This window comes from Pygocentrus nattereri, chromosome 1 (genome assembly GCF_015220715.1).
Source record: "Pygocentrus nattereri isolate fPygNat1 chromosome 1, fPygNat1.pri, whole genome shotgun sequence".
Classification (NCBI taxonomy): Eukaryota; Metazoa; Chordata; class Actinopteri; order Characiformes; family Serrasalmidae; genus Pygocentrus; species Pygocentrus nattereri.
In genome coordinates, this window is record NC_051211.1 from 45,021,809 (window position 1) to 45,047,897 (window position 26,089).

General features: G+C 41.1%; 1 protein-coding gene across 1 annotated transcript in view; it reads left to right on the forward strand.

The window, feature by feature from the left end:
* Positions 1–2,187: 2,187 nt before the first annotated feature.
* LOC108416251 (antigen WC1.1-like) overlaps positions 2,188–26,089 on the forward strand; it is a 30,632-nt gene continuing 6,730 nt past the window's right edge. The window contains exons 1-13 of the mRNA XM_037540232.1: positions 2,188–2,295; positions 2,424–2,507; positions 11,748–12,047; positions 18,158–18,472; positions 19,288–19,602; positions 19,709–20,032; positions 21,161–21,475; positions 21,704–22,009; positions 22,212–22,283; positions 23,932–24,246; positions 25,241–25,294; positions 25,384–25,542; positions 25,672–25,761. Of these exons, the coding sequence (XP_037396129.1) occupies positions 11,846–12,047; positions 18,158–18,472; positions 19,288–19,602; positions 19,709–20,032; positions 21,161–21,475; positions 21,704–22,009; positions 22,212–22,283; positions 23,932–24,246; positions 25,241–25,294; positions 25,384–25,542; positions 25,672–25,761 (2,467 nt within the window). The 5' untranslated portion in view covers positions 2,188–2,295; positions 2,424–2,507; positions 11,748–11,845. The remainder of the gene's footprint in view (positions 2,296–2,423; positions 2,508–11,747; positions 12,048–18,157; positions 18,473–19,287; positions 19,603–19,708; positions 20,033–21,160; positions 21,476–21,703; positions 22,010–22,211; positions 22,284–23,931; positions 24,247–25,240; positions 25,295–25,383; positions 25,543–25,671; positions 25,762–26,089) is intronic.

Genomic DNA, 26,089 nt, shown 5'->3' on the forward strand with positions numbered 1-26,089 from the left:
TGATAAATATGAATCAAATATAACACCAAGATTTTTTGCTGCTGATCCAGGTGTGGCTGGAAAGTCAGCGAGATTTAAGATTAAATCTGGTAATTTACTTCTTGCTAATTTTGGACCCAGAAGGAGAACCTCTGTTTTGTTACTGTTTAATAGGAGGAAGTTCCGTAACATCCAGCCTTTCACGTCTTTTACACAGTCCTCCATTTTCTTTAACCTATATTTGTCATCAGGCTTGGCTGATATGTACAGTTGAGTATCGTCTGCATAACAATGAAAGGTTACGCCATGATTACTTATAACTGTGCCTAACGGTAACATGTATAGTGTAAATAATAATGGTCCTAATATAGACCCCTACGGAATTCCAAATCTCACTTTTGAATAATTGGAAGATAAATTGTTTACCCTAACAAACTGATAACGTTCTGATAGGTAAGATCTGAACCATGATAGGACTGTCCCTGTGACTCCAACCATGTTTTCTAACCTTTCTAGGAGAATGTTGTGGTCTATTGTATCGAAAGCCGCGCTAAGCTCAAGTAGCACTAAGAGAGATATGTAGCCTTGATCAGAGGCAAGAAGAAGATCATTAGTTATCTTAACTAGAGCCGTCTCAGTGCTGTGATGTGGCCTGAATCCAGATTAGAATTTTTCATATATATGCTTCTTGTGTTTTTGTGAGTTATGAAGGCTAGAAGTGACATATCGTTTTGCAAATTATGGGCTCAGTCCTGAGGGTTAATTTTTAGCTTCCCCATCTTTGACTCTGTTTCTTTGACAGTCAGCTAACTTAATCAGAGCTGTCTTCATTGTCATGAGAAGAAAACTCTAAAGAGGAATCCTCTGTTTGACACCCAAAATGTGAAAGGGAGGGGTGCAGTTTCTGTTTCTTTTAGTGTGGTTCAGCCACTATTTTTTCTCTTTCTAAAACAATTCAGCTTCAGCTTGGAGGACTGACAAGACGCACATTTATAATTTGAGCATTGCTTCATTGATTGTTATATTTATGAAGATTTTTTTCAAACCCAATTAATTTAACATTAACCAGTCATATGATCAAGTTATAATAATAGAATAAAAAGAAAACTTAAAAAGAAAATTAAACAAGTGAAAGATTAAATATATTGTCTTTGCACTGTTTTCAATTGAATAAAAGGATCAAAAAGGAAACATTACTTTCAGTTTTTAATTTTATGGATTTAATTTTATGTTGACACCTGCTTCAAGAGATATCCCTTGTACATTTGATGCATAACAAATCAAGATTCTGATTCTAAAGCATAAGCACAAGCATCAGAATCATTGAATCATTGCTTTTGACCACAATTTCCAACCCATTTGACTAATGTTTTTATCATAGATCTCAACGCAGATATGACTTTATTTACTGTACCTTTTGACACACTAGTCAGTCTTTGTGAGTGAAGCACCTGCCATCCATGACTCCTTCAAATCCACCTAGATATTTTCTATAGATTTTTAATGATTAATAGATTATAGATTAATGATAAAGATCACCTCCATCTGCTAAGCAAGTTAAAATATGTGACAGAGCATAGTAGGATTTGAACTACTTGGGTGTTTCCTAGTGGTAGGAAAGGTGAACCAGCAACTAAAGGCACATGTTTAAATCCCAGGACTGACTAATATACTATATCTGGTCCTGCCTTTGGACAAGCCCTCCCTTTTTCCCAGGTAGATCATTAATAATAATAATAATAAATAACATTACTGCATTATAAAATGCATTGGACTGGAAGCATCTGCACTTGTTATGGTTTTTCCACTATTCACTTACATTTTTCTTTCATTTTTTTTCTCTGTCTATATATTTCCCAGTATTTATTATTGTTTTGTTAGTTTATTACCCAAGACATTTAAGGTCCATTTAAAATGTTTACTAAATATATTTTTTTTTCTCAAAACTTGTATATTAGTCACCATTAATCATCACTGTAAAATGTTTTCTTTTCTCCCTTGGTAATATTTCAGGAGTGATGCTTGTTGGTGGTTCTCGCTGCTCTGGGAGAGTGGAGGTGCTTCATGGAGAGACCTGGTCCACAGTGTGTGATGCTGACTTTGACCAGCAGGATGCAGAGGTTGTGTGTCGAGAGCTGGGCTGTGGGCTTCCTGTGGAGGTCCTGAGAGCAGCTGCTTTTGGCAGAGGGGAGGGTCAGGTGTGGTCAGAGGAGCTTCAGTGTAGAGGCAACGAATCTCAGATTTACTTCTGTTCAACATCGTCTTCACTCAAACGCAACTGCTCCCATGACCGTGATGTGGGACTGGTGTGTGCTGGTAAGAGATCAAAGAGCAATTGTTCTCTTTTCTACAAAGATTTTTTCTTTGCACCATTTGAGTGTAGCAACGAGGAGCTGTCTTTCATTTTTTGTCTTGTATTCTCTCTCTCTCTCTGTGTTATACAGACAGTGTAAGGTTGGTGGATGGTGGCAGTCGCTGCGCTGGGAGAGTGGAGGTTCTTCATAGAGGACAGTGGGGAACAGTGTGTGGTGATTACTGGGATATGAGAGATGCTGCAGTGGTGTGTAGAGAGCTGCACTGTGGAGAGGCTGTAGATGCACTGAGTGATGCTCATTTTGGACCAGGATCAGGACCAATCTGGATGGATAATGTTCACTGTAGTGGATCAGAGTCAACACTGAAAAAGTGTTCATCATTAGAATCAAGTAAACATGATTGTGATCATTCCAAAGATGCTGGAGTCATCTGCTCAGGTAAACTGTATTCACATATTAGAAATAACTGACTATAAACTGCTTTTAAATGAGCACATTCACATTTTCTACCTCTTAAACTTTTTTTTTATTTCAGAAAAGCATTGCAGTACTGTTTGCAACAATGAGAGTAATGACTGATATAGAAATAGAGAATCACAAAGTGTAACTATGGCCACTACACACTGTACATGCCGCTGAAAGGTTAATTGGAAATGCTTCAGTCAGAGCTCCAGTAAACATACATTACTAAGCAGAATGTATACGACTACAAAAATAGTCTTGTGGGCTTGTCTTTGATGCCTCCTTCTCTAAGAGAAACTGAGCATTTCTGCTGCTGTTACTGTGCACTGCCCCACCCAAACTCACACCGAGCAAACTACTAAATTGTGCCTACTCACTAGCAGCAGGTGTCATAGGCACTCCTTTGTATAGATGGAGAAAGCGGCATCATTTGTGATGCTTCCTTGTTCTCAGTCAGAGACTCATACCATCAAGGACTCCACTTCCCAGAATCCACCCACAGTCACCTGAATTCTAATCACCACCACCTGTTTAGCTCTGTATATATTCCTGTCTGTTTGATTCTGACCTTTGTGAAGTATTCCCATTTTTCCGTCAGTGCATACCAAGCCCTTTATTTTTCTGATTGCTGTTCTGTGTTTTGACCTCGCTTTGTATTCTCCGGTTTACGATTCTCACTCCTGTTTTTGGCTTTGTTGTTTGTCCAATTCTTCTGTGGTTTTGACCCTTGCCTGTTTATTGACTTCGTTTTTTGCCAATTCCTATGCATTCTATTTGGCTCTTCTGGTTATTGACTTGGTCTAGGGATAACTCTGTTTATCCCTGCACGTCTCTGATTTGCAAACCCAGCATTACATCATTGACTTTACTGCCATAGTCAGTAGTGAATCTTGGTTTATGGATATAAAATTGCTTCAAAGCTGTGGCAGAACACACCTAAAATTGCACAGTGTTTTTAATTGTCCACCATCTCATTAAACCATTTTGTTTATTGGTTGCTGACAGCTGGCCCCACTGGCATGTCTTCTGAAAAATACATAATTGATAATTTGTGATTGACACAACTCGCTGTACTTGTTAGCTATCTCTAAGAACTACTTTCTCTATTTAGCAAGGGTGAATAGTATTACTGTGGAATATGTAATTCAGATCTATGCAGTCTGAAATCAGTCTGATCATCTGAAAGATGCTATTTCTTTATTAGAAATTTGAAGCCAAAAAAGTTTGGGATAAAATTGCCATACAGACTACACTCACAGACTGCACTCACACAGTTCTATTTGAAAAACAAACAAGCAGCTTTAAGGTAAATTTATCTTGGTTACTGTATTTGCTAATGTTAATTTTAACAATGTCATACCATGAATACGGTTAGTGTAAAGATCAGCAAAGTAAATAAGTTACCTTAACCTTCTACTAGTTTCTCTGGTTGTCACTACTTCACACTGCTTGGTTGCCTCTGGCACCTCTATCATTGCTGCACTCTGGTTGCCTTAATGTTCTGTGTCTGTAGTAGAGAGCTGCATGGGAATGGGGGTAAATGTACCACAGTGGGTATGACGGTGAAATGTTTTTTTGTGTTTTTGTTTTCCACATTTCCTGGTGAGAGAAACTGGCAAAAATGTGTTGGGTGTTTCATCTGGTCAGAGGAAAGAAGACAAGGAAAGTTGGTGGTGGGCTGAGGAAGTCCAGGAGAGTATTCAGAAGAAGAAGGCAGCTAAGAAAAAGTGGGATAACCAGAGAGATGAAGGAAGTAGGCAGGAGTACTGTGAGGCTAGTCGCATAGCAAAAAGAATGTTGGTAAAGGCAAAGGCTCAGGCCTATGATGAGCTGTATGAGAGGCTGGACACTAAAGAAGGAGTAAAGGACTTCTATCATTTGGCTAAACAGAGAGATAGAGCTGGAAAGGATGTACAGCAGGTTAGGCTGATAAAGGATAGAGAGGGAAATGTACTAGTGAGTGAACAGAGAGTGTTGAGAATATGGAAGGAGTACTTTGAAGAACTAATGAATGAGGAAAACGAGAGAGAGAGGAGGACAACGGGGGAAGAGACAGTGGATCAGGAAGTGCAGAGAATTAGTAAGGTGGAAGTGAGAGCAGCTTTAAAAAGAATGAAGAATGGAAAGGCAGTTGGTCCAGATGACATACCTGTGGAGGTATGGAGATTAGTTTAGGAGAGAAGGCAGTGGACTTTTTAACCAGGTTGTTTAACAAAATCCTGGAGAGTGAGAGGATGCCTGATGAGTGGAGAAGTAGTGTACTGGTCCCCATTTTTAAGAACAAGGGTGATGTGCAGAGCTGCAGTAACTACAGAGGTATAAAGTTGATGAGCCACACCATGAAGGTATGGGAAAGAGTTGTTGAAACAAGGCTAAGGTGAGTGATATGATAAGGTGCCAAGAGAGGAACTGTGGTACTGTATGAGGAAGTCAGGTGTAGCTGAAAAGTATGTTAGGGTGGTGCAGGCCATGTATGAGGATAGTGAGACAGTGGTGAGGTGTGCAGTTGGAGTGACAAATGGTTTCAATGTGAAGGTAGTGTTACATCAGGGATCAGTTTTGAGCCCCTTCTTGTTTGCAATGGTGATGGAAAGGTTGACAGATGAGGTCAGGCAGGAGGCTCCATGGACCATGATGTTTGCAGATGACATTGTAATCTGTGGTGAGAGTAGAAAGCAGGTGGAAAAGAAGTTTCTGGAGAGGTGGAGGTTTGCACTGCAGAGGAGAGGAATGAAGGTGAGTAGAGACAAGATGGAATACATGTGTGTGAATGAGAGGGAGACAGGTGGAAAGGTGAAGATGCAAGGAGTAGAGGTCGTAAAGGTGGATGACTTCGAATATCTTGGGTCAACCATCCAGAGCAATGGACATTGTAGAAAAGAGGTGAAGAAGAGGGTGCAGGCAGGATGGAGTGGGTGGAGACGGGTGTCAGGGCTGATGTGTGACAGAAGGATAGCAGCAAGAGTGAAAGAGAAGGTTTACAAGACAGTAGTGCGTCCTGCTTTGATGTATGGTTTGGAGACTGTGGCTCTGTCTAAAAGACAGGATGCTGAGCTGGAGGTGGCAGAGATGAAGATGCTGAGATTTTCGTTGGGAGTGACAAGGATGGACAAGATTAGAAATGGGTAGATCAGAGGGACAGTGAAGGTGGAGCAGTTTGGAGCCAGAGACGCCAGGTTGAGATGGCTTGGACATGTGTTGAGGAGGAATAGTGGATATATTGGGCAAAGAATGTTGGAGATGGAGCTGCTGGGTAGTAGGAGAAGAGGTAGACCTCAGAGAAGGTTTATGGATGTAGTGAAGGTGGACATGGAGATGGTTGCTGTAAAAGTAGAGGAGGCAGTGGATAGGGCAAGATGGAGGCAGATGATCCGCTGGGGCGACCCCTAAAGGGAGCAGCCGGAAGAAGAAGAAGAAGAGGTTTTCCACAGTCTACTATAATCATGGCATTGTAATGCTTTGGGAACTGGATGCTACCGTGGTAATGACATCTTCCTGCACTGAAAAAGGAGACTCCCATGGACTGCTAGGCTATTCAATTGGGAAAGAAAGGCTTTTATAACTAACCTGTGAGCCACTGTAGCCAACCACTCTGGCCTCTGCTGCTGTGCTGCCAGTTTATTATCCTCCACAGCACAGCATTATCCTGTTCTTGCTGAACCTTCTCCATGCTGATACAATGCTTGATTTCACTGCATCTGAGGCAGCAGTTATAGTGTTTGCAGCCCTCTCCTGTACGTGACCACAGTGAATCGGTGTTGACATGCTTCTGTCTTGCTCGATATGTAGTCCTATCTAGCCCACTGCTCCTCCAGCTGTATTCTCTGCACCCTTTTCCAACTAGAAGAGAACAGACCAATTGCAGTCATTGCTGGTATCTGTTTAAAGAAATGAATGGGATGGTAGGGTCAGGGAATGACAGCACAGGGACTGTGGTGAAGGCCTCAGGCATCCACTGGAACGCTTCTTTGCAGCCCAAGTCCAAATGAAATGTTACCCCCTTGGCAATGACGCAGTGGAGAGGTGTGGAAAGGTCAGTGTAGCCAACTGCCTGCAGTATGAGGCCATCTAGTTCATCCATCTATCCATCCATCCTCAACCACTTATCCGGGTCCGGGTCGCAGGGGCAGCAGCCTAAGCAAAGAGGCCTAGGCCTCCCCTCCCTCTCCCCTGCCACCTCCTCCAGCTCTTCCGGAGGGATACCGAGGCGTTCCCAAGACAGTCCAGAGATATAATCCCTCCAACGTGTCCTGGGTCTTCCCCGGGGTCTCCTCCCCATCGGACATGTCTGGAACACCTCCCTAGGGAGGAGTCCAGAGGACATCCTTACCAGATGCCTGAACCATCTCAACTGGCTTCTCTCAACGTGGAGGAGCAGCGGCACTACTCCGAGCCTCTCCCGAATCGTGTCTTCTCACCCTATCTCTAAGGGAGAGTCCCTGCTGAGAAAGCTAATTTTGGCCGCTTGTATCCACAATCTCGTTCTTTCAGTCACTACCCAAAGCTCGTGACCATAGGTGAGAGTCAGAACGTAGATTGATTGGTAAATTGATAGCTTTGCCTTCTGGCTCACCTCTCTCTTCACCATGATGGACCTGTATAGGGTCTGCATTATTGCAGATGCTGCACCAATCTGCCTGTCAACCTCTTGCTCCATCCTTCCTTCACTTGTGAACAAAATCCCAAGATATTTAAACTCCTCCACTTGGGGCAAGAATTCACTCCCGACCTGGACAGAGCATTCCACCCTTTTCCGACTGAGGACCATGGTCTCAGATTTAGAGGTGCTGATTTTCCTCCCAGCCGCTTTACACTTGGCTGCAAACTGGTCCAGAGAGAGCTGGAGGTCCCCGCCTGATGAGACCAACAGGACCACATCATTCGCAAAAAGCAGGCGTGAAATGAGGCCACCATACATGACACCCTCCGCCGCTTGGCTGTTCCGAGACATTCTGTCCATAAAAGTTATGAACAGAATTGGTGATAACAGACAGCCCTGGCAGAGTCCAACCCTGACTGGAAACCAGTCCGACTTACTACAGCTATATGAACCAAACTCCTGCTCCATTTGTACAGGAACTGAATGGCCCATAACCCATCACCCCGTACTCCCGGAGCACTCCCCACAGGATCCCCCAAAGGAACGCAGTCAAATGCCTTCTCCAAATCCACAAAACACATGTGGACTGGTTGTAGGAGGACCCTGGTGAGGATAAAAAGCGTTCCATGACCTGGGCAAAACCTGCATTTTTCCTCTTGTAGCTGAGATTCAAATACTGGTCGGACTCTCTTCTCCAGTACCCCTGCATAGACCTTACCAGGTAGGCTGAGAAGTGTGATCCCCGATAGTTGGAACACACCATCCGGTCCCCTTTCTTAAAAAGTGGGACCACCACCCCAGTCTGCCATTCCAGGGGGACTGTCCCAGATGTCCATGCGATGTTGCAGAGGCGTGTCAGCCAAGACAGCCCTACAACATCCAGAGCCCTCAGGAATTTCAGGCGGATCTCATCCACCCCAGTGCTCTGCCACCAAGGAATTTTCCAACCACCTTGGTGACCCCAGCCTGAGTGATGGATGGACCCTCGCTCAGATCTCCAACCTCTGCCTCCTCTGGGGAAGGATCATTGGTGGGATTGAGAAGATCATTGAAGTATTCCTTCCACTATCCAATGACATCCCCATTCGAGGTCAGCAGCCCCCCAGCCCCACTGTATAGTGTTGGTCAGGAACTGCTTTCTTCTCCTGAGGTGCCTGGCGGTTTGCCAGAACCTTCTCAGTGCCTGTCAATAGTCTTTCTCCATAGCCTCACCAAACTCCTCCCACACCCAAGTTTTTGCCTCAGCAACCACCGAAGCTGCGATACGCTTGGTCCTTCGATACCCGTCTTTTGCCTCCAGAGTGCCACAAACCAACCAGGCCCGATAGGACTCTTTCTTCCGCTTGACAGCTTCCTTTACCCAAGGTGTCCACCAACCGGTTCGGGGATTGCCACCACGACAGGCACCTACGACCTTGCGGCCACAGCTCCGATCCACTGCATTGACAATGGAGGCATGGAACAGGGCTCACTCAGACTCGATGTCACCAGCCTGCCTTGGTATGCGGTTGAAGCTTTGTTGGATGTGGGAGTTGAAGCTCTTTCTGGTAGGTTCCTCTGCCAGACGTTCCCAACAAACCCTCACAACTCGTTTGGGTCTGCCAGAACCTCAGTAACAAAACATGACTCGGGTTCAGAACGGGGAGGCCGTTCCTCCCAGTCACACCCTTCCGGGTCTCACTGTCATTGCCCAGGTGAGCATTGAAGTCACCCAGCAAGACAATGGAGTCCCCACAGGGCACACTTTCCAGTACCCCCAGGGTCCAGGGTCAGAGCCCGTTCCCTGACCCGAAGGCACAGGGCAATATCCCTCTCATCTGCCAGAGAAAACCCCAACGTACAGGTGCTGAGCCGGGGAGCTATGAGTAAGCCCACTCCTGCCTGACGCCTCTCACCCTGGACAACTCCAGAATGGAATAAAGTCCAACCCCTCTTGAGAGAGTCTGTTCCAGAGCCCCTGCCATGTGCCCTGCCAACTATACCTAGTTGGTATCTCTCAGCCTCATACACTAGCTCAGGCTCTTTCCCTGCCAGAGAGGTCACATTCCATGTTCCAAGAGCCAGTTTCAGTAGCCGAGGATCGGAACACCAAGGCCCCCACCCTCGGCTGCCACCTGATCCACATTGGACCGAACTCCCATAAGCGCCTCTCCCACGGGTGTTGGGTCCATGGAAGATTGGTCCCATGTAGCTCTTTCGGGCTGAGCCCAGCCTGGACCCATGGGTAAAGGCCGGCCACCAGGCGCTCCCCGAGGAGCCCCTCCCCCAGGCCTGTCTCCAGGGTGTGGCCCTGGTAACCCTAATCTGGATGAGGGAAACTGCGTCCTGGTCTTTTTCTTCATATGGGGTTTTTGGATCACCCTTTGTCTGGCCCATCACCTAGGACCTGTTTGCCTTGGGAGACCCTACCAGGAGCTTTTGCCCCTGACAACATAGCTCCTAGGATCATGTAGGCATGCAAACCTCTCCACCATGGTAAGGTGGTGAAGCAAGGAGAGGCCATCTAGCTCAGTCTGTGGAAATTTGTGCTCACTTAGTCAAAAAATAATTTGTGGATCAGGTACTGTTGTTGAACAAAAAAGCCTCACTCACCATTGATTATTCCCAAAGATTTTTGGTACAAGTCCAGGTGTTTGTGCTTTATGCCATTCCAGCTAATGATTAGCATTGTGCATAGTAATCTTACTATGATGTGCAGTTGCTTAGCTATTGAAACCCATTTCATGAAGCTTCTGATGCACAGGTCTTGTGCTGATGTTGCTTCCAGAGGCATTTTAATCTCTGTAGTGATGCAATGCTCTGTAGTGAGTCCTTTGTGCCTCAATGCTCAGCATCCCCACTCTGTGAGTTTGCATCATGGTCTGCTGCTTCATGATAATAGCACTGACTGACTGACTTGTGGCTAAAGATATTTTATGACAGTGCTGCATTTAAGGTCACTGATCTCTTCAGTGAAGCCTATTCTGCTGCCAATGTTTCTCTATGGTGATTGTATGGCTACATGTTTTTATACACCTATCAGCAAGATGTTTGACCGAAGCATCTGAACTGAACAAGGTGTGTCCATGTCATTTTGGCTATAAATATGTCTATGTATAATTTTAACAAAAATTGCAAGATATGTACATGAGGAACACCAGAAAACCTGACTCAAGGGGTGCTATTTCGATTGGCATTTCAAAACACAAAAACAACTTTAACAACATTAAGTCTGGAAAGAATGCAGGATGAGAAAAGCCAGCAAAATAATTTCTTAGTTTCTTCACTCCCTCACGACTGTACTATCAGCATCTGCTGCATCCAGCCTATGTTGACAGGACTCAGGTTTTGTAGAGCATCATGTGCAAGAGCCCTTAGCATCATCCACTTTATTAACAAGTCCTAAAACTGTCAATAACATAGTAATGATGGCAAATATCAAAGGAAATGTAGCTGCAGTTCAATGAAGATAGGTCCTTTTTTATTATTATTAAGCTACACAATGTGTAGGCTAATAAATGTAGGCCATTTAGCAGTGCTGAGGTCTAAGAAATACTGTATGCATTGACAAACAACTGGAACAGTCAACATCCTAGCTGCACAGTCGCATTATTATCAAGAAGGGCTGGTAAAGTATCAGAGTAAGATCACACTATTTTTTACAAGCGTTACCTTCATAAACTATCTCTCTCCCTCTCTCTCTCTCTCTCTCTCTCTCTCTCTATATATATATATATATATATATATATATATATATATATATATATATATATATATATATATATATATATATATATATATATATATGTATATAAATTGTTTAGAATACGGTTGAATTATAAATGTAATATATTAGACAGGACAGTGACAATGTTCTAAAAAAAGAAAAAATCAATGATTATATTTTAGGAGTCAGGTTGGTTGGTGGTTCTCGCTGCTCTGGGAGAGTGGAGATGCTTCATGGAGAGACCTGGTCCACAGTGTGTGATGCTGACTTTGACCAGCAGGATGCAGAGGTTGTGTGTCGAGAGCTGGGCTGTGGGCTTCCTGTGGAGGTGCTGGGAGCAGCTGCTTTTGGCAGAGGGGAGGGTCAGGTGTGGTCAGAGGAGCTTCAGTGTAGAGGCAACGAGTCTCAGATTTACTTCTGTCTAACATCATCTTCACTCAAACACAACTGCACCCATGACAGTGATGTGAGCGTTGTCTGTGCTGGTAAGTGATTGATTGATTGATTGATTGATTGATTGATTGATTGATTGATTGATTGATTTATTGATTTTCAGTTAGTTAGAATGGTGTCACATTTTACCACATTAAACACATTTTGTGTTCAAAGATAGTTGTCTGGTGATTTCTGATTTGGTTTTGCCATTTGTATATTCATCTTTTCTCTCTTACTCTGTTTCTTACAGACAGTGTGAGGTTGGTGGATGGTGGCAGTCGCTGTGCTGGGAGAGTGGAGATTCTTCATAGAGGACAGTGGGGAACAGTGTGCGGCTATATCTGGAATATGAGAGATGTTTCAGTGGTGTGTAGAGAGCTGAGCTGTGGGGATCCATTGAGTCTGGATGCTGCTGTAGGAGGATCAGGACCGATCTGGATGAGTCATGTGGACTGCAGTGGATCAGAGTCTACACTGAAAAACTGTGGATCACTGGGATGGGGCAAACATAGCTGTATTCATCTTATAGATATCGAAATTCATTGTTCAGGTACGTTTAAATCATTTTTAATACCAAATCCTGCTACTTGCCGAAAAGCTACACAGATGCCCAAACAGCTAAATAACTAATAAACAAATGTTTCAGTCGTTAATGTGTCTTTATCCTTTAGTATAGCTTCTGTTTTTTATTGCTTTCGGGTTTTCAAAGAAATATGCAGGAATTTTAATTGTTGTTCTTGTGAACACATTTAAAGTTCAGTCTTTGACTTTGTTTGCACTTTTTGCTTTCATCAATCCATATAGTCCTACTTACAAATTTAGATTAATAGTCCACACAACTTTATTCTGCATCTCAGGTGTCCAGTTTTGTTATTTTACTTCAATATGTATAATTATATGCTTATAAGTAATTAAATATTCATTATTTATATATTGTACTTTCGTTTTTGATTAAGTACATATTAATTAAGTACACAGTTAATTGATAGTTTGTCAGTTTGCATCTCATTTACTCTTTAACTATCTATTAACTAGTACTTACTAAACTGCTAATAAACTGATAAGTGTGTTTACTCATAAATATGTAACATAAAAATGGTCAAGCACTTATATTTTAATCCGCTTTAATTATCTTTTATTATACTTTAATTACTTTTATCTTTAATTACACTTTCTTCCACTGTGCAGTGTCGTATGAAGTTTTTGGGCTTTACTGGACACTTTCCTTCACTGCCACATATTCACTTAATGAAACTTTAACATTAATTACTGCTTTGTGTGTCCCTCTAGGTGATCTTCACTATTACTCTACTAATTATAATACAAATTTGTGATTAAGAGCAGCCCATACAGATTTCACTGTGAATCACAGGAAAAAAAAAAATTGTTAGGCCTAAAACACAGGCTGCTTATCCAAAGAATGTAAACAGTTGCCTTTATAAGCATAAAAATGAAATATCTGTACACTGACAGAAGCTATCACATTATTTTCTTATTATTTAGGATTTAACAGATTAAATGTTATTCCATAATATTTGTATATTTCCCACTTTACTTGAGGGGACACAAAACAAGTAGAGATAAATTAAGATATCAGTACCAAGTCTTAATCATGAGTCTATAGTATGAATTGTAGTGAGAATAATCTCTTTACTGGGAGGGACACAAAGTGGTGATTAATTTATTACATTAAATCAGAAGATTAAATATCAGATAATTCACAAGATTAACACATAAGCACTTGTTAGTTCTCTTGCTACTTATTTATTTGAATAAACGTACATCAGTTCATTGCCAGTGTAGTAAGCAGTAGTTAATGCACAGTTAATAAGTAAATAAGCTCTGAACTATAACAAACTAAACTGATCGGTTAACTGTACACTCAATTACTAATTTCTAAGTACTAAATCAATAACTAATGCTTAATGAACAGTGAATTACTGTACAAATAATAAGTATGTAACTTATTTACATATAGCTATCAATTAATGTGTGACCTTTACTGTAAAGATTTACAGTGCATTTCTTTGTCATTGTGTTTGTAATGGCTTCTTAACAGCTGCACATTCTTTCAGACCCATAGTGTTAAATTGCCTTCTAACAGTGGAAGGATGAACATAAAAACTTTTTTTTTTATCTGAAGCAATGTAAGTGGAGTGGAGCTTGATTTTCTTTTATGTCTCAAACACAAAAGCTTTAAGTACTTTAAGTGAGGACATTTGGGATGTGGTAGAATGGACGATTCACAGCATGAATGTGTAGCTGAAAAACCTTTAACAGTTATGTGAAGCAATCATGTCAATGTGGACCAGAATCTCCCAGCACCTTGTTGAATATATAGACATGCCACAGGTGAGTGTGTCTGGTGTGTGTGTGTGTGTGTGTGTGTGTGTGCACGTGTGCCTATACATATATTCATAGTACAGTGCAAAGGTTTTAGGCACCTATGAAACTTAGATTTAAAAGGCTCTATATCTTGGCTTGGTTCCCCAAAAGCATGTTAGTATGTTAGATGATTCCTAAATGGAACAGTAAACATCACAAAAACTCAACCACTTAAACTGATTTTAACATCAAGATTCTTTTGGGTAATTGTGCCTTGGGCAGATTATTATTATTTTTTTTTATTTGCTCAAAATTAACACTTACATTACAAAAACCACACACACATATTCACAGTAGCTGTACAAAACATTATTATTTTATTTATGTTGATCTATTGGTTTAACCAGTTTAAAGTGTCTCCTCATAGAAACCCTGTAAAATTTGTAGTCATCATTCAACATCTGGCCAATCAGTGCTTCATGTTAAATCTGGTGCACTCCTAATAGAATGTAACAGATCCACGGAGGCACCAGACATCTGGAACTAAACGTCGTCCTTCAAACTAACTCACAAACATGAATTTTGAAGAATTTGTACATACTCTAATGAAATATGGTGATTTTATAAGCAGAAATACAATTGTTGCCAAGACTAGCCACTTCATTAACTAAACCTCCTTATACTATGTACCACCACAGAGCAGGTACTATTTGGGTGGTGGATCATTCTCAGCACTGCAGTGACACTGACTTGGTGGTGGTGTGTTAGTGTTTGTTGCGCTGGTCTGAGTGGATCAGACACAGCAGTGTTGTTATAGATGTCCAGAAGCACTGGCAGACTACATATCATGATCTTCTCCACTGTCCTGATTATGCACTGGAGTTTGGCTTGTTCTTGTGACATGGAGAAACCAAACAAGATGGTTATGGATGATGTGAGGATGTGCCTAATGATTGTGGTTTAGAACTGGATCATCAGGCTCTGTGGCAGGTTGAATGTCTTCAGCTGTCTCAGGAAAAACATTCTCCTCTGTGCTGTCTTGGTTGTGGAGACTATATTCTTCTCACACTCTAGGTTCCTGGATTTGCTGGTGTCCAGGAACTTGAGTGAATCCACATTGGAAATTACAGAGCTATTGATGATGAGTGTTGAGCCTGAGGTTCACCACCATCTCTAGAGTCTTTTGCATGTCCAGCAGCTGGTGGCTGCTGCTGCACCAAGAGATGAAAAGTGCTGTAGGGAAATTCTTCACCAATGGCTGTGAGATGTAGATGTTTAAAGCATGTGGGAACAGACCGAAGTTCTAATTGAAGGTGTTTGTGAAGATTTGTACTAGTTGATCAGGGTGGATGAAGAGACCAAGTCTGGCCCTAGTGCTCACTTTTTGGTTTATTGAAAAGCCTGAAGATGTCCAGCTCATTGATAAGGAGATAAGCAGGATGCAAAGATGAGAGACCCAGGATCGGGGAGGGCAGGGGACAGGAAGGCTGATTATTGTTTTTTTTCCCACTTTCTACATTTTTCAAATTCTAATCTACAGTACAACAAGTCTTTAGAGAGCTGGCAGTCATTCAGGAACCAAGAGTTTTTCTAACCTTGTAGTTGCTGATCCCTTGTAACCCTTTCCAGATTTAAGTAGTTTTGCAGCAAAGTGGCCTCTCCAAGTATTTTTTCTTTACTGCTTTAATCCCTTTCTCCAGCCTGTTTTCCTGTGTTCCTGTTTTTGGCCTTTTTATTGAGAATTCTGTCCCGTTTCCTGAGTGCTATTTTCTTTTTCCCTCTGAAGCTGTTGGAGTTCAATTCATTTTTGTACCAATATGAGCTTGAAAATACCATTGGATGAGCAAAGTTGCAAGACTCCAACCATATTATCACAATTGCTATCATTTGTAGCCACCAAAATAACGAATGGCCAAATGTGTCCAAGCAAATAAGAAATATACTGGAATTATACTAAAAGATTATACTTATACTGGCATGAAAATGAAACATACAGCTCGGGAGCAACATGCAGGAAGCAGGACACAACAAGGTCACTGTTACAGGATCACTATTTCTGCTCTATTTGCCAAACAGATGCACTTTGTAGTTCTACAGTTACAGAATGTAGTTCATCTGTTTTGCTGTATATATATTAGCTGAAACAGATTGAGGAAAATGTGATGTGTTGCATCGCCACTCTCCTCACATCACTCTCCTCTCTTTCTGCTTTGTCCTATCTCAACCTCAGCCATATTTCATCCCTCTACTCATTCTTCATCTTGCCTCTTCTCTTCTTATGCATCCTGACCATCTTTGTTCATCCTATTCCTCCGTCTTCATCCAGGCTTTCCTCTTTTATCCTACTACTTCCCATCTTTTCATTATTCATCGCATCCCCCTTCACTAATTCAACTTTTCACTGTCCATTCAAACACCCCACCACTCTTCCTTCATTTTACCCCCTTCCTGCATAATGTTCCTTTTTCATCTCTCTCCTCCTCAACTTATCCCATGCCATCTCCCCTTTATCCTACTTCATCTTATTCCAGCTGCCAGTCCTGTCAGAGTCTCAGCTAATTCACTCTCTGCACCACTCTCTGTCTGTTGCCAACAACTGACTCTTCATGCCTTCCAATTCTACTGGCCCATGTTGGCCGATCCTTTGGGGTCATGTAAACATAATTAGTTTCATTCATAGTATTTTTAATGCAAAGACTAACACAATGAACAACCATGTCAGTGTGAATTTGGAATAAACATTGCTGACTGACCAAAATATAACCTATGATTTGCATTTCATAGTTACAGTGCTGTGAGAAAGGATTTGTCTTCTTCTGTTCTTCTTTTGTATATTTGTGACACCTGAATGTTTGACATCGTCAACCTATGTTTAATATTAGACAAAGATAACCCTTGTAAACACAAAACACTGTTTTTAAATGATGATCTTATTTATTGTGTAAAAACTGTTGCACCCTACATGACCCTATGTGGAAAAGTAATTGCTCCCTAAGACACTAAATCCACCAGTAACTAAATTAAATTGACTTTTGGGTTCAATTTCACTAACCACACCCAGGCATGATTACTGCCAGACCTGTTGAATCTAAACATCAGTTCAATAGAACAATGTAAATCTAGCAATGCAAGAATGCAATGGCAGCAAGAAGGTCTCAAAAAGTGATGTCTTCTGAAAAGGGTTACAAAGCCATTTCTAAGGCTCCAGCAAACCACAGTGAGTACAATTATACAGAAATGGAGAAAGCTTGGAACATTGATGAACCTTCGTAAGACTGGCCAGCCTACCAAATTTGCCGAGGGCATCAATGACTCATACAGGAGGTGACAAAAGAACCCATATAAAGGGTCACCGTTACATCTGGTGTAAAGCCTGAATTCTACCATAAGTTTTACCAACAGTAAAGTAACAGTAAGTAGTGTGATAGTCTGGTGCTACTTTGCTTTTGCATGACCTGGATGACTGGTCACAATTGATGGAACCTTGAATTCTGCTCTCTGTCAGAAAATCATGAAGGAGAATATCCACCCATCAGTTTGTGCCCTAAAGCTCAAGCTCAGTTGGGTTATGTAGCAGGACAATGATCCAAAGCACACAAGAAACTCCACCTCTCAATGGCTGAAAAGGAACAAAATCAAGGTTTTGGAGTGGCTTAGTCAAAGTCCTGACTTAAATCCCATTGAGATGTTGGCACTACCTTAAATGGGCAGTTCTTGGTCAAAAACCCCATCCAATATAGCCGTAATAAACAAATCTATAAAGAACATTTTCTATTTTATTTTCTAATTATTTTCTATTAAAATTAGTGGGATGATCTGAAACATTTAAATGTGAAAAATTAGTGAAAATAAAAGATGGGGCAAATACTTTTTTTCACAGCAGTGTAAATAAGGACAGCATCTATGTGATGTGTTTAATGTTTAATGTTTTGCAGAAAGTGCTTTGTCAATATTTTACCATTTACATGAATGTAAGAAACTGAAATTCGACAAAAACATGGAAATAACAATTTGCCTGACTCCTGATAACTTCAAACTGACTGACAACATAAAAGCAAAACCTTGAGTTATACAAATATAAGTCACATGAGAATTACAGCACAGGACTATTAGAATTACAGTTTACTTAAAAAGATCAATCATAATTTAAAATCTTGATGTTAGTATCAAAGTTGAGCATAGAATAAAACTTTCCTTTCACCACTAGCAGAAAATAAAATCTACTGGACAAGTAGATTCATGTGGAAGGAAAACTATTTAAGCAACTATCTCCTTGTGAACTTCTCACTTTTGTTTATGTTATGCACATTTGTTATGTGGTTACATCACACACAGGTCATAGAAGGTCCAAGCTTACTGGTGGTCCTCATCGTTGCTCTGGGAGAGTGGAGGTGCTTCATGAAGAGACCTGGTCCACGGTGTGTGATGCTGACTTTGACCAGCAGGATGCAGAGGTTGTGTGTCGAGAGCTGGGCTGTGGGCTTCCTGTGGAGGTGCTGGGAGCAGCTGCTTTTGGCAGAGGGGAGGGTCAGGTGTGGTCAAAGGAACTTCAGTGTAGAGGAATTGAATCTGAGATTTCCCTTTGTCCAACATCATCTTCACTTAGACTCAACTGCACCCATGGCAGTGATGTGGGACTCATATGTTCTGGTTAAGTATAACATTTGAGCTTTTTTATATTGGATATTAATCAGGGCTGTGCAATGCAGCAATATTGTCACACATGCTAGGAAAAATTAATCCTGTGTGAAAGTAAACAAGGTAACAGTCACAAGTGTTAGACCTTAGTGTGTGTATGTCTTTGATCATTTATTTTGTTGTGTTGAAGTGCTCATGGAAATTGTAGTCATTTGCTAGGTCAGTTATTCATGAGCCATTTTAACTTTTGGATTTGATCGATATTGAGTGATCTGCTCAGTGTAGTTGCAAAAGCTTTAATGCAGGTAGTGGTTTAATGTTTGTGTTTGTTGTAGTCCATCAGGTACATCAAACAGTACAAAACAAATGCAGATGTTTGTAAACAAGGGGGTTGTGATGTAGAAGTAATTTAGTGTGGCATTTTAAAGTTATACTTAGTGACAATAACAATTTAAGATTTTCAGTTTGCCTGCTGAAAAAAAGGTCTCTTGAATCAAACCAAGAATTAAAAATACAAAACAAACAAACAAACTAATGAATAAGATACAAACTTTTAGAGTATGATCTGTTTATTTACAGTTAAAATGACAATTGTTTTAGATTTTTTACCATTTATACTTTATATAACATTTTATGTAGTTTTTTTATCTCAATGAAAATTTTGTTTGTACATCAATACTTTCATAACACTGTCACATGATCAACAATGTTATGTACCTGGCCCTGTTAATGACTTACTTCATGTTGTGCTATAGTTATTACTGTACCTGCATTTCTGTTGAACTGCTGTATCAATAAATAACTGCTGTTTCACTTTGTGTGCTCAGGTCACACTCGGGCTCGGCTGGTGAGTGGCTCTGACTCCTGTTCTGGTCGAGTGGAGCTCCAGTACCTCAGTGAATGGGGCACAGTGTGTGATGTAAGCTGGGATATGAGAGCTGCCAGTGTCCTCTGTGCTCAGCTGAAGTGTGGGAGTGCTGTGGCTGTGTTGGGGTCAGACTGGTTTGGGGAGGGGAGTGGCCAGATCTGGGCTGATGTGTTTGATTGTGAGGGGAACGAAACACACCTGTCAAAATGTCCCATTTCATCATGGAGTCGAACTGCATGCTCTCATAAACAGGATGCTGGAGTCATCTGCAGTGGTGAGTTGTCTGAGATTTACAGGTCATAATTAAAAACATGTTTAATGTATGAATATGATATAAAAAGCCAAGCATTTCATAAAGTCAACAAAATGAATTCATTTAGGTTCACTCATGGCAGTTCATGAGGGGCGAGTGAGGTTGTCTGGAGGGATGGAGTGTGAGGGGGAGGTGGAGGTGTACTTCTTGAAGGACTGGAGGAGAGTTCTGCTGGACTCCTGGAGTGAGTCTGAGGCCTCTGTGGTCTGCAGACAGCTGGGCTGTGGCTCTGTGTTCAGCTTCTCCAGCTACTCTACATCCAGTCCTGAACACAGTCACATGTGTGTGACGGGTTTCAATTGTTCTGGGAGTGAAGCTCATCTGGGGAACTGCAGCAGCGCACAAGCAGTCAACTGCAGCTCCAGAGATCAGCTCTCAATCACCTGCTCTGGTATGTATTTTGGAATTATTTTGAAACACATTAATAAAACCAGGTGTGGAAACTTTATTACCTAGTTTACTGTATGTAATTAACATTTTTGAATATTCATATGATTATCATTTCAATAAGTTCATTTTAAAATAGCCGTAATAAATTAGCACAACCTGAAGGGAAAGTAATTGATGTGATTGATACTGCACTATTTACCCTACTAATGCCAGCAATTCACTCTATGTAACATGTAAATACACTTATATGCCAAAAATCATTCACCAGCAGTATGTAAGTTAATTATGAAGTGGACAGCTTGGGAATGCCCACACTGGTTTAAGTTGTGAGGTGTTATCTTGTGAGAGAGGATGAACACTGGCTAGCATGCTGATGGCAAGGTGACGTGAATTATGAGTTCAAACGAGGCATGACAGTGTGTGCCTGATGGATAGGAAATTCCATTTCCCAAGTTGTGCGGGCATTTAACATTTCTCAATCCATAGTGTCATGTATGTACTGGAATACATCATCCACACCCCTGTACTGTGTGGCTTGCTCGAGGTCCATTTGGCACCCATGATTTCTAAAAATGTCTAGACCCAGAATTCACATGCCTTGGACCTTGATGACTCATGTCCAACAGAGCAGATCATGAATCTCCTTCAATGTGACAGAAGTCTGATATGGATGTTTACCACACCATAGCCACTGTTTGTTTTCTGCCTGTGCTGTTTTTTTTTTGTTTGTTTGTTTGTTAGTTTTTTTGGCTAGGCCAGCATTTTTAAACTGCTTACTGAGTAGATAACATCGTATATGAGCAAAATTTATATTTTATGGGTAATATTTAATGTTAAAATTCAGGTTAGTTTGACAACATTTGATGAAAAACGTATTTAGTAGTTGCAGTAAAAGCTCCATTAAGTAACCTAAAGGGTGTATCCTGATACAAAGAAGAGCTTTTCTCGGAAACCTGAGTTAAGTTTTTGCTCCTAAATTTCACAGAAAATTCTCCATTATTTTCTCAATACAGGAAATTATTACGTGGAATAAATTTATTATGAAACTGGAACAAACAAATTACTAGGACGGAATTTGAAAGTCTCCTTTCTTCATGACTTCATCACTTTTCTAAATGTGTAATTTTAGCTCACAGCTCCATCAGGCTGGTTGGCTCTGGGGGAAACTGTGCAGGAAGGCTGGAGGTTTTCCACAGTGGCTCATGGGGGACAGTGTGTGATGACTTGTGGGATATTGAGGATGCGCAGGTGGTTTGTAGACAGCTGCAATGTGGAGTGGCTCTCAGTGCTCCGGTACCAGCCCAGTTTGGACCTGGAACTGGACCCATATGGCTGAATGAGGTGGAGTGTGAGGGAAACGAGACGTCCCTGTTTAACTGCAGATTTCAGATGTGTGGAGAAGATGAATGTGGCCACATGGAGGACGTAGGAGTCGTGTGTTCCGGTAAAGTACTGACTGACATTCTTATAGATAGTGTACAGACATGTAGCTTATCACAGCTGTGGATTACTCACAATGTGTAAACTGATGTGAAGAAAGGCAAACAATATGAATTTATTTTTCAACTTATCAATGCAAAGATTCTGTTCTGCTTAATTTATAAAAAATGTAACACAAAGTTGATTCTAAAATACCTCCAAGACTTAATAGTAAGTGTCCTTCTCCCACCAGAATTTAAAGAGATCAGACTCACTGAGGGCTGTCAGGGGAATCTGGAAGTGTTCTACAATGAAACCTGGGGTAATGTGTGTACAAATAACATGGATGAAGAAGTAGCAAATTTGGTCTGTCAAGAGTTGAACTGTGGAAGATCAGGCAGTTTGAGCCAAACCAAAGCAAGAGTGGAATCAGCTCCTAACTGGCTGGATGATCTGAAATGTAGGAAACATGACTCCACTCTGTGGCACTGTCCATCTTCAGCCTGGGGACAGAACAGCTGTAATAATCTAAATGAAGTGGCTCACATTACCTGCTCAGGTAGGCAGTTTCTCTCTCTAGTTGATATTACCATAGTAGAATTATTTGCGTCTGACAGAAGACATAAAAACGACAGCAGAAGTGCGGATCTGAGATTTGTGAAATGAAATTGGTTGGTAAGCTGTATGATTTTGTGGTCTTTAAAGTTATATGTGAGAACAAAGCAGTTCATTGGTTAATAATGTGTTTTCTCTATTAACAGGAGAGATAAATCATTCTTTGCTGCAAAACCATCTGAAATGCTCCTCATTTCCAAACCAGAGTCAATGCTCAAGTAAGGACACAACAGAGTTCAGAGTTTGAAAAATGAGATGATGTGCTAAGAACAAGTGTTCCTGCATTCTAATGCTCAGTGCCGTCTGGTCTCTAATATTAGAACGTCAATAAAGTTGTTGTTATTTTAACTTTTCACTACATTGAACTGGAGTTGAAATTAGACATTTAACTTTAATTTGAGCATACTTATATTGAAGTCTAGTAAACATGTAGGAATTACAATTTCCATACATACCCCTCAATTTTAGGGGCTAAAAGTAATTAAACAAAAGTCTGTTCTTCTGATCACTGGCCAGGTGAGTGATACACCACAATATGTCACATACATGTCAACAGAGAAAATACAGAGTTCATTTCAAGTGTGGCATTTGCATTTGGAATCAAAAATACAGTGGTGAGCTCAAAATACCAAAGGGCCTGCAAGACCATGGAAAATAACTGTGGAGGATGATAGAAGAATTGTTTCTCTGGTGAAGAAAAAAACACTTCCCAACAGATGACCGTATCAAGAGCACCATGCAGGAGGTAGGCATTTCTATGACCACAATCAAGAGTGGCCAAAGTAAATGCAGAGGATTTACCATATGGAGTAAACCACTGGTAAACCTCAAAAAACAAAAGATCTAGTGTAGGTACAGTATAGTACCTTGTACTTCTTATGGACAGATGGGAAGAGATACATGTGGAGAAAGGAGAGAACTGCAAATGATCCAAAGCATATTACCTTATTTGTCAAGCCTGGTGGGGGTAGTGTTATGATGTAGGCATGTTTGACTGCCGATGGAGTGGATTTATTTGTATTTATTGGTGATTTGACTACTAAGAAATGCAGCAGGATGCATTCTGAAGAGTATGGCGCTATACTTTTAGCTCAGGTTCAGCCAAATGCTTCAAAACTCATTAGACAATGCTTCACAGTGTAAATGGACAATGACCAAAGCATACTGTGAAAAGCAACCCAAGACTTTTTCTAGGGAAAAAGTGGAACGTTCTGTAATGGGCAAGCAATGCTCTGCAAGTAAGCCACTTGAATTCAGTCCAGTTGAACATGCAGTTCTGGAGGCAAAACTGAATGTAAAACACTCTGAGAACACGTAGGAAGTAATGACAGCTGCAGTTAAGGACTGGCAGAGTATCCCAGGGAAGACATTCAGCACCTGGTGATGTCTATGGTTTGTTGTTTCAGACAGTCATTGACTACAAATAACTGGCAACCAAAAACAAAAAATGACCATTTCTGATTGTTTTTTTTTCCCAAAATACTTTTGAGCCCCACAAAATCATGGCTATGTATGAGAATGGTTGTAATTCCTATGCAGTTCACCTAATGTGGATGAAATACCCTCAAATTAAAGCTGAACATCTGTCAGATTAAATATTTCATTAATTTCAACTACAATATGCTGTGATAGAAAACTAAAAATAATGCTGATGTCCAAATATTTATAGATGTGACTGTACATTCTTAACTGTTTTTCAGACTCATCTAAGCTTCAATTTTGCAATTGTTGACCTCAAATATTGTTTTCCCACAGTAGCAATGCATGCATACTGACGTTTTCTATAAACTATATTTTTGTGAGTTTTGAAAATGCAGTAATTATCATTGTTACTGTGTCTCTTCATATGTCATGTATGTGATATAGAGCACCTGCCTCTCAGGCTGAGTGGAGGGAATGGAAGCTGCTCTGGGAGGCTGGAGGTGTATCACAACACTGAGTGGGGCTCCGTCTGTGATAATGAGTGGGACATCAGTGATGTTCAGGTGGTCTGCAGGCAGCTGGGCTGTGGGCCGGCGCTGAGTGCTGATGGGAGTGCTGTCTTTGGTGCTGGTGTAGGGCCTATCTGGCTGAACAGAGTGAAGTGTAGAGGGAATGAGATTCACCTGTGGGACTGTCCTCATTCCCTGAAGGACCACGCTGACTGTTCCCACAGTCAGGACGCTGGAGTCACCTGTACAGGTTAGATGGAATCTGGTAACTTTTAGTATTGATAATCTTATCAACATTTTTCTACTGCATTTTATTATGGATATAAAATAATCTTCAAATAATGTTAAAAAGCCTAGAAAAGTGTCTTGGGTTTGTAACTCTCTTATTCCAGTACAGCTCTTATAGGTAACTTGTATAACTTCTAAAGAGTTTGTGAGTTGTGTATCTAAAAGCTTATTTCAAACTACAACTGTAACTTTATTCATCACCATAATAGTTTTAATGTTCTTTTATGTTTCTTTAGTTGTCTTTTTGTTTCTTATCATGAAAAGCAGAAGTGAGGGCAACGTACGTGCTGAGTTCAGCTTAGTCTTGGTCGATTTATAGAGAGTAGGGCAGGAGATTTAGGGTCGTTTAGGTTGCAGGCCCATCCTTACCTGAGGAGGAACATCCTGAAAGCAGCTCAGTGTGCTGCTACCCAGCTACTCAGCTGGTGCAGCGTGTCCTTCTGGTCTCAGTACTGAGCTCAGGGGGCACAGACTGAAAGGCAAAATGTGTCTCTGTCTGTGGCTGTAAAGGTTTCTGGCCAGACTGGCTGAAGTGACATTTACTCTCACACCAGACTAGTTTCCCCATAAGTGCCCACAATGGTGGCCTCGCCCATTACTCCCTCCACTTCTACTGCCACAACCCACTGAAACAAGCAGGTTTAAGGTTCTGGGTTTGTTGTTTCTGGTGTTGTGATCTGGACTAGTGCTCCTCTGATGGGTATCACTATATGTGTTTGCCTCCATGGCACCAACCTCTTACCGCAATTTAGTTTTGAAAGAAAGAATATCAGATCTGTATTGGTCAATACTTTAAAGCTCTCTCTCTCTCTCTCTCTCTCTCTCTCTCTCTCTCTCTCTCTCTCTCTTTCTGTCTCTCTCTCTCTCTCTCTCTCTCTCTCTCTCTCTCTCTCTCTCCCTCTCTCTCTCTCTCTCTCAATAATAAAAAGTGAACTTTACCTTTTTTTTTCTTACAGACATATTTGTATCCACCACTGTTACATCCAGAGTAACTACTATTACCATCACAGGTACTGTTTTTGTACATTTCTGTGATTTTTTTTGAACATTTTCTAAGTTTAATGTTTTATAGAATTCTATTCTGTATTTTCATTTCTAGCTGGTCAGACAGAGAACGAAGCAGTTACTCCTACACAAACTTTTTCAGCAGCTGTTCCATCCATCTATCCAGTGTCTCTCCTGGTTCTGGGAGTGCTGCTCTTCCTGGCCTTATTGTTTCTGGTTGTGCTGTTTTACCAGAACAGAGTGCTCAGGAGAGGTAGAGAGAGTCAGAGATCATCTACAATCCACTTTCTGCACATTCTCTAAACATCATTAGTCCTTCAGTCTGTCATCAGTCTTCTCTTCTACTGAACTGACTCCGTGTTTCTCTCTGTCTCCTTCACAGTGCTCTCTAAGAGGAAGCATAAGACTCAGACTGAGGCAGTCTATGAAGAGATCGACCAGAGAATCATCACTAAGAGAACGACTAAAAAGGGTAAATGATGTAAAGTATTCTAGTAGAGGCAATCCTAATGAGCTCCCCACGATTAGAGAATTTTAATGTCTCTTTAAAAATGCTGGAATTTGTAATGATGAAGGTTGTGAGAATTCCTGGCTAACAGTGGTTGAGCTGGTTGCTGCAGGCTGAAGATTTTCTGTAACAGTTAGCAATCATGTTGAAGGTTAAGAGCTTCCTAAAGTCCCTAAATAGATAACATAAAGAAACATCATTGTCAGTACAATTAATTGGTAATAGGCAGTTGGAACTAATTGTTCCTGGAAAAATGTGAGATTTCCTAATGATAATTCCTTCCAGAACATGT